Source organism: Ambystoma mexicanum, chromosome 8 (genome assembly GCF_040938575.1).
Source record: "Ambystoma mexicanum isolate Mex_15411 chromosome 8, UKY_AmexF1_1, whole genome shotgun sequence".
In the NCBI taxonomy this organism is placed as follows: domain Eukaryota; kingdom Metazoa; phylum Chordata; class Amphibia; order Caudata; family Ambystomatidae; genus Ambystoma; species Ambystoma mexicanum.
Window position 1 is genome coordinate 95,177,394 of NC_090929.1, and position 13,995 is coordinate 95,191,388.

Below are 13,995 nucleotides of genomic sequence, written 5' to 3' on the forward strand. Positions count from 1 at the left end.
GCAAGAGCTAAGACATAGATAAGGAAGGGAGGGGGAGAGTGGGTAGGAAATGGAAACAGACAGGCGACTACCGTACTAGGCCTGACAACATTTCTGGTAGAGCCGGAGAAAGCAAAAGGTGAGGGAGAGGGGTGCAGAAAGGGAGGGGAGGAACAAAACAAGCGACTATCATACTAGGCCTGACGACATTTCACATAGTGCTGGAGTGGTGGTGGAGAGGAAAAAAAAAGTAATGGGAGGGTGGAGGAAACAGAAGAGGTTGCTATCATATTAGGTCCAGAGACAATTCTGATAGAGTAAGTGCATAGAAGAAAGTAAGGGGAGGAGATAGGAAAAGGGAGAGGGGAAAGGAGGAGAGAAAAGAGAGTAAGCAGTCAAAAAGAGTGGAGAAGCAAGAGTGGAGAGCGAATACAATTGCAGAAGACCCCTAGACCCCGAGGCCCCCAGGCTCCCAGAGGCCGTCCTCCACATTTGTTCCCCCCACTTATATATGAAGTGAAATGGAGCTGTTAAAAATCAAGTTTTTCGGCTTCACAGTGATGGTTTGCGATATTTTGTAGTAATACCATTGTGTTGGGCACTACGATAGTTAATTTCACATTCTTAATGTCTCAAGGCCTTGTAAGAATATCATTGTATTTCCCCTTGCTCCCTCCCTTGAAGCACTTTGAAACACATGTGTGTATATCAATCAATCAATGGTGATAGAGGGAGACTGTGTCTCATCTCCAGTTAATTTGGGAGGGATAAGAAGCGGAGACGGACATTAAAAAAGCATGATCAGTCTTACTTCCTCTTTATATATATGGGGGTGGGCTAAGGGGTTCAATTGGATGGGGATGGGGTTAGGTGGGATCAAAAACATAGGGAAATGGGGGGCTTGTGCGAGGATGCCCCAAATGAAAAACATTTTCGGCATTATAGTTTTGGTAAAAAATGCTTCTCTTTAAGAGTTTTCGAAACAAAATCACATCGAACCGAATAATAGCAGCAGACAGGTCCACGCTCTACTTGCATTAATATAGTAAATTCTATATGACCCTCATTTCTAACTCTTAAAATATTGGACCAACAAATCAGATAACTGCTGAAATTGAAGAATCTAATTTAAAGCAGAAATATGCCTTTCTTTCCTCTAGGGGTGGAGGGAAGTGGTTTGTTCAGTTATTCGAACAACTGGGTTTGTCCACAAAAGTTGCCTCAAATAGAGGATGTGATATAGACTTGCATGAGCGTCCAAGAGTATGATTGGGAAACGTACATATTTGTGGAGAAGTAAGTTCAGTTTAAGTTGTGTCTTTAAGAATGAGGGTCGCCAATACTGTTCAAACGCGTTTTATAATTGGAGTTGGGGGTCCTAGAGTACTAATCTACAGCTAAAGGAGATACTGGGGCTTAAGTTACAGTGGGTCAGAAAACGTCGCGCAACGATGCAAGGACAACAGTCACGGTCTCTAATTCATTTTACAAGTTTCCCTTTTGTCATTGGATCCAGGGGCCTGAATCCTTTGCATCCTCAGATGTTTTGCACTACAACTCCCACCAGCACCAGCTGGCATACTCAATGATAAGGGATCATGGGAATCATAGTCCGACACATATAGAGAGCCACAGGTTGTAGGCCTCTGGATCAGACCAAACCTAAAGTGACCTTATTCACTAACACGCAAGCACATCTAAAGATCTCTGGAGCACCGGTGGGATTTGATCAGTGGCAACTCTACTTCATCTTCTTTAAGATTTGGTTCAATTTGCTTCAGGCCAAGGCAAGCTAAATACTCTGGCAATGTCCTGAGATGTTTTGTACTACAACTCCCAAGATCCCGCACCATTGTCTATGCTGGCTAGCATGAATGACAGTTTAAAGTCAATACATTTTGAGGGCTGCAGGTTTCCCAACACTGTTCTAGAAGATACTGTAGTTACTAAGCGACTGCCAGTGACAGCAACGATTTGATCTGAGGCCTTGGAGAAGATGTGCATACTGCGAAACATGATGTGGACCATAATTGGCTACATTCTGCTGGTGATGGATTTGCGTCTGGACGTCTAGCGCAAAGAACCTCAACTCATTTTGAAAGCCAAGGCACAGGGGCTAGCCAACAACTTCTGATTTGCTTCTAAATTTGAAGATGCCAACAACCTCTTGGTGCACTGGGCTTGTTTTGACAGTGTGTCTGGCAGAGGTGATTTCTTATCAATCTTTTAGCTTGAGGTAATTCTTTCAAATGTACAATTGAGAGAAATGCACGTTTCCTTTCCCCATTCAATGCATACTCCCGTCCCTTGTCGCCCACTGATCAGGGGTCCAATAGCCTCATGTGACAACACTCCTTAGCACACTGTGTGGTGCCCCCATAAGAATTCAAGAGCCAATAGGAAGAGAGAAGCCAACATGAACCTGTTTAGAAATATAATGTACACATTTAACCTCTGAGAACACAACAGTCCCTTTAGTTGCTCTCATTACTGATGTAACTCCTGCTAACTGTATGACAAACTAAGCTTCCTTGACTTGTACTTGCAACAGCGACTCAATGCCTCCGGTTTGCTTGTGCGCTTTATAAATGAAATAAATAAATAAATTAGTCAGCTACGTCATAGCAGGGGCGTGCCCTGGAACGAATATAGCTAGAAAGAGACATCAGTGAAAATGCTGGAAGTCTACCCCGTGAACAAAAATTTAAAAACCAAAGGTCTGGTAGCACTACGAGAGACAACACGACTAAGTGCTTGTGTGTGGGTGCCACAAGGGAAGAGGTTGGCGGCCGGTCTCTCGCTCCTTAAGCAAGAGGTGATGTTTTCAAAATGGCACCCTGTGTAACTGTTCACGAATGAGGTCCCATGAAGGTCTGGTTGATGACAGCCTGCAATGGGCCATAGTGTGGTGGGTCCTTGTTCTTCAGAATGTACACTGATGTCTCTGCATGCCTACGCACACAGTCTTTCTCTGTGCACGCCTACACACAGGGCCTTTGTCTATGCACATTGCGCATGCAGGGATTTTGTCTGTGCACGTTGCGCACGCAGGGACGTTGTGCAACGAATTTTAGGATCCTCTTGCTAAGCTTATACTTCTGTCACCTTAAGATGTTAAGGGAAGGGGACTACCGAGGTGCACTGTGGGAAGTCGCTGAGGACTTAAAGCATTGTTAGCCAAGGGCTCCGAAGAAGGTTTATACAAGTAAATACTTTCAGGTTTTACTTGGAGTAATATTCTACTGGCTGCAGGTGCAAACGTTATCAATACAATTCTTTGCTTACTGGCAACGTCAAAAGTGTCTCTACGTGTGAATTGTGATTAAACAGAGAAGTCAAACAACATTTCGCAAAGTAATGGCTTCACCGTGTGTGGCCACCTTCGCCATATCGGGCCTGATCAGGAGTCTAGCGAATAAAGTAATGACATGGACATTTCAATAACTAATAATAACAAAATATCGCTCAACAATGACTTCCGATCACATGGTGTATCTATGGCGTGAGGTACATAGAAAGTACTTTCTAGCTTAATTACCCATGTTTATTACCCCATGCAGTACTTTCGAAGCCCCCCACCCAATACTGTAAATATGCCAATCTATTCCAACTCAAACTTAGGTGGTATTTTAAACACAGGATATAGCTGGTATTCCATTTGTTTGTATTTTACCACCATACCTCTAATGAGGGCCCATGTTGTAGACCTTTGGAATGACCCCCACAAGTGGATTAGCTTAGTGCAGGGGCCTGCAACAGGTGGCTCTCCAAATGTTTTGAACTACAACTCCCATGATCCCTCACCATTGACTATGGCAGGCTAGGGCTGATTGAAATTGTAAATCAAAATGTCTGAAGTGACAAAGATTGCCTGAGTTAGTGCATAACAAAATTGCTTGCGCAAGGTCCCTACGCGCACAACCTGAACGCAGAAGCGCTCTGAAGCAGCTAAGTTTGCAGGAGGCACTCATACAAAAGACACACACTTAAAAAAACTCCTCCGCTGACTGCCATTTTGTAACTAAGCAAGAACACAATTAAAATCCATTTCCTCACAAAGACATGAATGCCGTGTTGTTTCAAAGATAGTTCACATGTAAATACATTGTACATTGATGCCCAAAAATGATTTAATACAAATTAAATCTTGCTGCTAGGAAGCGGGTTTCCCCAAAAAAAGAGGCGTGAGGCCCTGTTGACAAGAGGTTGGGCTGGCATGCGTGCCAGACATGTCCAAGTGGAGAGGGTGAAATCCAGCCTAATGAGAAACCTTCAAAATAAGTGGAAATAAACCCCGAATTGGGAGACACGCCTAGCGGGGTGCTGGCTGGTATGTCTGCCGCCCCAGATAACATCTACTCCGGGGAATTCAGACACCCAAATATGTCTGAACTAATGCCTCTGTTTTTCACCACATCCGTCCGATGTACGCTTTCACACATTTTTGGGATGTATTTTTTGGAGTTGAGATATTCTACCCAAAACGTTTTCTCCGGGAAGTGAGAGAAAGTCAGCAAGGAGGCGTGACATGGCTCCAGACGGACCTTTGGTAAGTTAGCACATTTCTGCGTCGCCTGAAAACGAAAATAAACAACCTTGCAATCAAAACCACATGGGCCCGCAGTCAAAGTCTGGGTTTAGTTGCAAACAAATGTTTTATTTTTTGTACACTTCATTAAATAAAGTTATTTTCCGTCCTTGAAGCACCTTATTCGTGTGATTTAAGACCCCCGAACCTAAACGCTCCAGTCCAGAACATGCAGCCTTCTATGAGCTATCGTGATGCGCCCCCCGCCCCGCCCCGTAAGAGTTTTTCTGCCTTTTCCAGTTCATTGCTGACAATATTCTAAACAGCATATATAAAGGCTATCGACTAATATGCACTGGCCTATGTAGAAAAAAGGGAACAAAGGAATTGAATGCCAGACATTACACTGATAGTAACTTCTCACAGTTCAAAGGGCAAGTTGTCCACAACGTTGTGAGGGTTCATGCAGTAGGGGCAAAAACCATCTTCCCCAAATATTTCAGTCTTGTGGTCATGTGACGTCGGCATCAACGGCTCTTTAAATATCGAATATCCTAAAGGAAGGGGTCCAATTGATGCTTAGTTCTATACAAATACTGTTTTTTTTCTTTTATTTACAAGTTTGAGTTCTTTTTTTTGTTAAAAAAAGGCTCCAGTATTCCTTTGCAGATTTGGGGTTCTGTGCTTTTCCGATGCATTGGTCGGCGGGGCACCGTTCCATAGTTTGTTGCTTTTTGCATCCTTCCAGTTAACGTTTTGGAGCGCTTTCGACGCGGAGGAAGTCTCGGTGAAGGAAGAACTTGGCTGCGGGTCGCAACGTATGGCTGTAGAGTCTGTAGTGTGCGCAAAGTCTCTGCGGTGGATGTTTGCCCAGCGCCTTCATGACGCAAAGTACGAGCTCTGCATCGAGTAAAGCCTGTCAATGGGGTTACCCACCCGGGCCTGCATGGAGTTGACTTCCGACGAGGCAAGAAAACAGTCGCTGAGGCTCGTTAAGGAGGTATCGCTGTCAATGTCATGGAAAATTGAATCGTTTCCTGCAAATACATTAATACAGACATTATTGGCACGTATTATTGAGTGTACTGTTACACCTCAATAATTCAATTAATTTGTGATAAAAAATGCAGAGAGCAGCAGTCAAAATGTTATCGGCTTCACCTGTGTGGAAGAAATAAAATGTTTGAACAGCAGATTTGGGAGGACGTACACAAATATAACATAGTGACAGTGAGCGGAACATGACTTCATGTGTAGGACGCAAACAATATCCACAACAGTGAAATTGTGGCCTTTTCAGTAGTGTGCAACATGCGGCTCAGGAGAAGTTTTGGACTACAGCTCCCATGATCCCTCTCAATTGACTAATTCGGGGCGGTGCTGGTTGGACTTGTAGTTCAAAACATCTGAATAGCCAAAGGTTGTAAAGCCCCACCAATCCAGAGTTCTTAACAATGAGAAGGCAGGCTCATTGAGAAGGGGATTATATTTCATGATCAAACTGTGGGTGTGCATCTCCTTGCGGGTCTGTTCCCTAGACCAAATAATGAAGTTGATCAATTATAAAAGCAATTTGGTTTCTACAACTTTGCTGCGTCAGGAGGTACTTTGTTTCTATTCCCATGGTATATATATATTTTTTATTACAAACGGGTGCAGAGAAGCAGACGATTCAATGTTAAAGTAAGATCTTTCCTCTTAAGTAGTTCTTGATATCTTGGCTTCTGCTTATCGCAGCCGTGTAAATATCAGGAATTAGGAGTACTAAACTCCACAGCACTCTATTGATCTACCTGGCAAAGATGACAGGGTGAGTCAGTCCTGCTGGGATTCGAGCCTGTGGCCTGCAGTTTAAACAGATCTCAACAATGACCATAGACATCACATAGTAACATTTAAAAACGACAGGCTTGTCCTTTCTAGGATTGATTTCTCAATGTTTTGATCTTTCCTGTGTATTTTTAAAATAATTATCCTAATTCATACGGCAACACATCTGTAAGTAGCTAGACAGATAGATTTATAGACAAAGGGACCAAAAGATAGATAGATAGACAGATAGATAGATCGATAGATGTACAGATAGATAGATATATATATATATAGATAAGGGACCAAAAGACAGATTAAATAATAGAGAAGGGAACAAAAGATAGATTAATGTACAGATAGATAAGGGACCAAAGTCTAGATAGATAAGTAGATCGATTTATAGCTAGATAAGGGAACACAAGACAGATTAATTTATAAATAGATAAGAGGCCAAAAGATATATTAATGTATAGATAGATACAGGACCAAAATATAGTCAGATATGTAGATAGATTTATAGATAGATAAGGGACCAAAACATATGTTAATTTATAGATAGATAAGGGACCAAAATGTAGACAGATAAGCAGATAGATTTATAGATAGATAAGGGACCAAAAGACAGATTAAATAATAGAGAAGGGACCAAAAGGTAGATTAATGTATAGATAGATAAGGGACCAAAATGTAGACAGATAAGTAGATGGATTTATAGAGAGATAATTGACCACAAGACAGATTAATGTATAGATAGATAAGCAACCAAAATGTCGATATATACAAGTAGATAGATTTATAGATAGATAAGGGATCAAAATGTAGACAGATAAGCAGATAGATTTATAGATAGATAAGGGGCCACATGGCAGAATAATTTATAGATAGGTATGGGACCAAAATATAGATAGGTAGATAGATTTATAGACAGTTAAGGGAGAAAAAGATAGATTCATTTATAAATAGATAAAGGGACCAAAATATAGATAGATAGATTTATAAATAGATTAGGGAGCAAAAGGTAGATTCATGTATAGATAGATAAGGAAGCAATATATAGATAGATTTGAACAAATCTGCATGGACACGGTGAGGTGCATTTACACATTGCACCCTGTATGCTCATATTGCTAGTTGCATGACCCTTTTTTTTAAAGGGATTTAGGATTATCTGCCTGATCTGGTGGTTGGCCATGCTTTTGCCCATGCCCGCATGCAGACTGCAGCCCCGGTATCAAAATTATCCCCACAATGAGAAATATTCCACTTATTTCCACTCCGAGCCCCAGGCCTCTGCTGTGGGTTGTGTTTGGCTGGATCGCCTGGAGTGCTACACCAGGAAGGGGGCATTTCCCCTTCAGCTACACACTCCGACAATTCTGTTTGGTCTACCAGAGTCTTACATTTTATCCTCTCTGGTCATGATATGGGTGCAATAACACAACCGTGCCATCAGGGTTTGCACTGGCAATTACACCTACAATCAATTAGTACATGAGAAGGGATCAAGGCATAGTGATCAGCCTAACCAGGCTGTTCCAAGAAGGATTGGCCCTCTATTGAACCCGCCACCCCGCCCCATCCCGCACTGAAGTCCATCATTCATCTGTCCCCATTTTTGCATTTTCTCACACGTTCTTCACTTCGCTGTGCTGTTCTAGCCAACATCACATCAAGCAAGACCAAATCCCACACAGCCACTCATCAACCCATGCTGACACCCATCCACGGCATAAACACCAACCAATCGACGTAACCACTCGTCAAATCTCACACAAAACCTGTACCACCAACCATAACCATCACAACCACCGAGCAACAGATAAAAACCACCAATAACCTCAACAATGCAGCAAATCACACTGAACAACTACACAACCTCACAACAAACCAAACTAACAAAAATCACACAGAACCCAAACAACCACAGGTACAGTATAGCTACACCCAGGTGCTCTCTATACCTCCTCCAACAACAGGTCACAAAGACATGGCATCAGACTGCCACTGTCCATTGCTGCAACACACCCTCAATAACTCTGACTGCCATTAGTCTTGGGATGCCTCAAAGCCAGGCAACCCCTGAGCAACAGACATACTCATATCATAGTCTAATGTGTCGAGATGTAGCACAGCTGCTCCACTCCCCTGGGGACATGTTTACAAAGGACAACCCAAGGCTGGGTGAAAGAAACAACCTCTCACCACCATGACACCCGTCAGAGTCAACAACTCCAATCAATGGTAAAGGTTGTGCTTAACAAATACTACTTAATGATTATATTATGAAGGTGTTTATTGAGTGCGGAGCTAGCTTTGGGAAGCAACAGAGAGCTTTAAAATCAAACAGGAAGAACATGGTGAGGGGAGCAGATAAACAAGGGAGCGGGGAGCTAACAGGGGAGGGGGAGCGCCGATACTTAACATACCATAAGTAGTGGGTAAACTGTGTTATTTTGCTCAAGATTTTTGTGTGTGTCTGTGCGCGTGTGCGTATGTATGCGTGTGTGTGTGTTTGTGTGTTTTCTTTAATCCTGTTATCACCCAACCAAACGATTGTCCAACCACAGGTCTTTCACTGTTTGTGTTTATTTATGATGCAGACACAGTGGATGAGAAGTGGAAGGTGGTATTTTCACTACATGAAATCACTGAATGACGGTAAGAATAATCTAACCATCTCCAGCAGAACACAGGAGAGAGACCCTGCTACACCTACGAAACCAAGACGCCAGCCAGAGAACACGGGTGCGTATCACACTTCATGCTTATGGAAGATAGCCGAATGGGAAGGCCACCCACCCACACACATATGCAACCATACACCACTCCCAATAACACATCGCACAACACCTCTGCCATTAGAATGCAGCTATCCCCACGACAAAAAATTGGTTTAGCAGGACACATAATGAGTTCTACTACTCTTGCATACTCTCTGTCCAACTAGCACCCATCTACTTGCCAGATCGGCATATGCAGCAAGTAGGGACCTGGCTACCCCTACCCAAATTTGCTGTGGCCAAAATACCCATACGAATTCTAAATTCCTCTGATCAATTTTCCCAGAACTTGGACTACGGTCCTCCGAGGGTGTTCACCTACAGCGCTTTGAGGCCATACCAACGGGATAAAGTTGCTATAGAAATTACTACATTACATAGCCCCTTTAAGGGCAAATTAATGGTCAATGTTCTTGTCTCATGGGAACATCTGTCACTCACAAACATGATCTAGTAATCCCGAAATCAAAACTGAATATACATGGGGCCCGAATTACAAAGCAATTTTCAATGGGGTTTCCCCATTGAAAAAGGCTTTTGCAAATGAGTCCCAGTATATGTTTGTAAAGTTCTTGAAGGCACAGAACAGTAAAGCCATATATACCAGTTCATATTCGCACATTTTCATGACTGTGAGTGTATGTTGGAAACAGACTATGCATATGAGAATTATTGCTGCTTTTAACTTCATGCCAAAAACACAAGTTCTTCAGCATGTAACAAACGCTGGTTGGAATATAACCGCTCAATGTGGTTGACTTAATCTCACATCTGCGGCAAATCTACTCCATGTCTGGGTGCACAATGGAAAACTACATATTTTTCACTGCTGTGCGAGGCACGGATTAGGTTTTAAGACTTGCGGCCTTGCGTAAAAGGGAGCACCTCTCCACTGTGTACTGCAATGCTGAAAGTCCCATTGTTGCATATTATTTGCAGGAAAAATCATTATACAATGAAATTAAAATGGACCTGTGAACATGCTCTACATTTTACATTTACAGGGACCTGGGGTCATCCTACCAAGGAAGTGGGACACAATGGCATTCTATAAATTTATAACATCTTTGCATTAACATATCGGAATTTGAGGAGACATCCGGTCCTGCTCTCATTCCTAGTGGCCTGCCCTGCCGTATATAGTCTCTGGTGAGAGTGTATTTTTGCAGTGCAAAGTCACTTTGCTCCACGCTAAACGTTCTGTGAATCGGGCCCCTAGTGTCCTACCCTTTCGCCCATTAGACTCCAGTGAAGGTGTATTTTTGCAGTGCAAAGTCGCTTTGCTCTCCGCTAAACGTTCTGTTAATTAGGCCACTGGTGTCCTGTCCTGTCGCATATTATGCTCTCGTGAAAGTGTATTTTTGCAGTGCAAAGTCACTTTGCTCCACGCTAAACGTTCTGTGAATTAGCCCACTGGTGTCCTGTTGCATATCAGGCTCCGGTGAAAGTGTATTTTTGCAGTGCAAAGTCCCTTTGCTCCATGCTAAACGTTGTGAATTAGGCCCCTAGTGGCCTGCCCTGTTGCGCATTAGGCTCCGGTGAAGGTGTAGTGATGGAGGAGGTATTTTCAGGCACTTGGCTGCATTGTCCTGCATGAAATAGAAATGCTTGTGCTCTAAATGAGCATCTCTTTTTGTTTTGCATTTCCACCTCCCAAATGAAGGTGGACATTGTAAACATAATACATTTAAATTAAATTAAATGATGATCTGATAAGGCACATTTCTGCAAATGTGCTTACTGCCCCCACCTTGGGAGCGGGTAATTCAATACACATTTAAGTGTCAGACACACACCTGACTCTTGAATATGCATGGTGTTGCTTGCTATGGGTACCCTGCTCCGATACAGCATCAAGCAAATTCTAACTGGAATACTAGCAACAGAATCAAATAAGTGGTGCCCACCATTATCTCTCCACATACCCTAAAACCTGAGCCAGCTCGTCCTTCATATTGGAAGACCCCTTTCTAAATCACAAATGTGTGAGGTGAATCCTGGGGGTGCTGAGGTGCGGGGCTATAGTGATCTTGAATATCTGCACCCACGTATTTTTGTTAATTGCCCCTGGTATAACTATCTAAAGGAAAACAAAACAGGGATATTGCTGCGTTCAATGAAATGTGACAATCTGGGCACATAATGAAAACCAAATCGGACATATAAGTGTGGGTAACAGGTTTCCGGGTAACATGAAGCGCCAACCCCATGATCATCTTTGCATCTTCGCTTCTGCCTTTGCCCCTCTTCTCCCCTGCTGATCTGTTTTCTCTCTCGGCACTGTGCTCCTGGCCACGCTCTGTCCTTCGGGCTGATGTACCTGCTCACTCTGCCACCCTCTTGCACTGCCTCCGGGCCACCCATTGCACTGGGGTCTGTATCTGTACCCATACAGTCCCACACCCACTTCTCTTTTGGACTCATTCAGATATACCCTGTCTGCCTAACCTAGCCCTTTCTACTTGCTGGCTGCACTAACACCTTTACTAATTTATTTTACTTGTTTATTTATTCTGTTCTCTCTTCTGTTTCCATACTTTCCACCTCTCCCCTTCCATGCACTTCCCCCTTTTCCCATGCACTTGCACACTCTCAATGTCACCTGTGCTAGTAAGATCGTTGTTTTTGTTCTCCCCTGTTCCCCTCCCATGCCTGGTCGCGCTCTGAAACACTTGTGTACAAGCGCAATATTAATAAAATATCATATCTTTGCTGCGCCACACTACAAATCTCTAAGTTTGGATGCATGATAGTTAGGAGTGTCTCGTTGCCAATGGTAAATCTATTCCATGAACCCTACAACATTCAATCACATAGATGAAGTTGAATCAAGTGATGATCCACAGCCAGGCTTACCATAGGGGTTCATGTGGTCACCTGGCATTTGAGGAGGGGTGAGACCCTGCTGAAACGGGTCCGTGCTGTAACTGTTCTGGTCCATGGCTACGATCTGCTGCTGGGGCGCTGAGAGCGGAGTGTAGGACGTCATGATCCCTTCCATCCGATTGGACATCACCTCTGAAAAACGAAGAACACGCGGCATTGGTGTCAAGGCGTAACACACATAGCATCAGCAGCAGCACGAGAGGGAGACCCTTTTTTTTCCTGACATGCCTCCTAATTCACAGTGACATTTTCTTAGATTAATACAGAAGCCAAAACTAAAACACTACATGGAAAACACAGAATCCATGCAAGCGGCAGCTGGAATGCATGTGCTTCTCGGCAGCTTGCATCACCTGGGTGAAGGTCACCTTGCTCAGATAATCTGAAATGTGCTGTCAGGCTGTGAGATCTGCAGGATGTTTGAGCTTTCATAAGTGAGTCTGACAGGCTCTAGTCATCGGATATTCATAACACAACTCGGCTATCATTGAAATCACCTGGAACTTGGAGCAAAGTTCACATATTTGAGAAAAGGAGCATTCAGAACATGCCCATCAAGATACTCATTGTAGCAGCTTTGTTTTAGAAGCATACAAACTAAAAGGTGCACTTTTTTGGTTCTAAAACTGAGGAAGGGAGAAAGATCCCTACTCAGCAAATGAATAGATCAAGTTGCTCGTCCCCCAAAAAATAATGGGTTATTCCTTTATTCAAATCTCATCTGCTTTTGAAATTGATTCAAACCAACTTTTCTCAAATTGTACTGATCTACATAGAATTGCTTTTGTTACTATAAATCATTTGTCAACCTGCTAACTGCACGGAAATGTGTCAATTTGCTCTGCATGCCGTGTGACCAGACCATTGTGAGGCTGGAGACTAAAGTGTCACTCAAAGAGAAAACCAGGAAACAGTCCTCATGGAGCGCTGCAGCCGACTGGAACCAAATCAAAGTCACAATCAAGACCGCTCAAATACTCTGCAGATCAGGATGGAACGGGATATGGAGAGTTGGTCACAGTAGAATTTGTTGAATTTCTTTGGGCCGAATCTGGCCGCAGATATATGTGTGGGGTGGGGAGGAGTAATTGCGATGATAAATATAGAGGGTGGTCGGGGGAGGCGGTGCAGGGATGTCAGAAAGAAAATTTAACGAATTCTAATTTGACGAAAAAAACTCGATCATATCACCTAGAACCAATGGAACTCAATATCCTGCTCTTCAGAGGATATCCAAGGGTCACTGAGGACCTGACACGCCTTGTTATATAACACCCTGGTTGTATGGGATGTCGAAGTGACTCTAACGTGTAGTGTGCCTTACCACTGAACTCTGTTAACCTAAAATGACAGTGTTCTGTTGCTTCCTATGTAGATATACATGCAAATACAAATACGCAAGCATGACTTGACCATCGGCACGCCATCAGACTGCTCCACAGCGTCATTCTTTCAGGAAAGGAATACAGAACGAGCCGCTGTCTTCTAAGTCACAGATAAAGTGAACATCTTTTCAACATGGAATGATTTTTGTTTTGGGAATCCAGCTCTAAAGAGCCAATGAATGCCCTTTAATTAGTGCAAGGGATTCAGCGTTGCTTTCTCGTTCGTTGTGTTTTGGCGTCATAGTCTGTTACAGACAGAAGATGCAGACTGGCCGGTTCTTCGATCTCTTTGCCCACTCCCAGAGTTATACTAGACGCAGAGGTCACACTTCAAGTAAGATACCCTAAGGCTCCCTATTGGAGCATGACCACAAGTTTAAAAATAAAAAAAATAAGCTGTTCAAAAATGATGCAACCTACCTTGGCCAAGTCTTTGTGAGTTTTGCTGTTCCTGCTGCTGTTGGTGCCGTCGAGCTAGTTTCTTCATCTGGATATAAAGGAAATGCAATTGTTAGATGTATAACTTCTGAGGTATTGTTCGAACTCCTGTGTCATATTAAATAACATTTACGTTACATGTAGGTGGGCAATAATTGGGACAACCAGGTAGAGAACCCCAGGTGGA

The 13,995-nt window shown here is 43.1% G+C and overlaps 1 protein-coding gene across 1 annotated transcript in view; it reads right to left on the bottom strand.

Moving 5' to 3' along the window:
• Positions 1–4,615: 4,615 nt before the first annotated feature.
• Positions 4,616–13,995, bottom strand: part of LMX1B (LIM homeobox transcription factor 1 beta) — a 230,816-nt gene continuing 221,436 nt past the window's right edge. The window contains exons 6-8 of the mRNA XM_069609385.1: positions 13,791–13,857; positions 11,956–12,117; positions 4,616–5,544 (exon numbers count right to left, since the gene is read on the bottom strand). Of these exons, the coding sequence (XP_069465486.1) occupies positions 5,387–5,544; positions 11,956–12,117; positions 13,791–13,857 (387 nt within the window). The 3' untranslated portion in view covers positions 4,616–5,386. The remainder of the gene's footprint in view (positions 5,545–11,955; positions 12,118–13,790; positions 13,858–13,995) is intronic.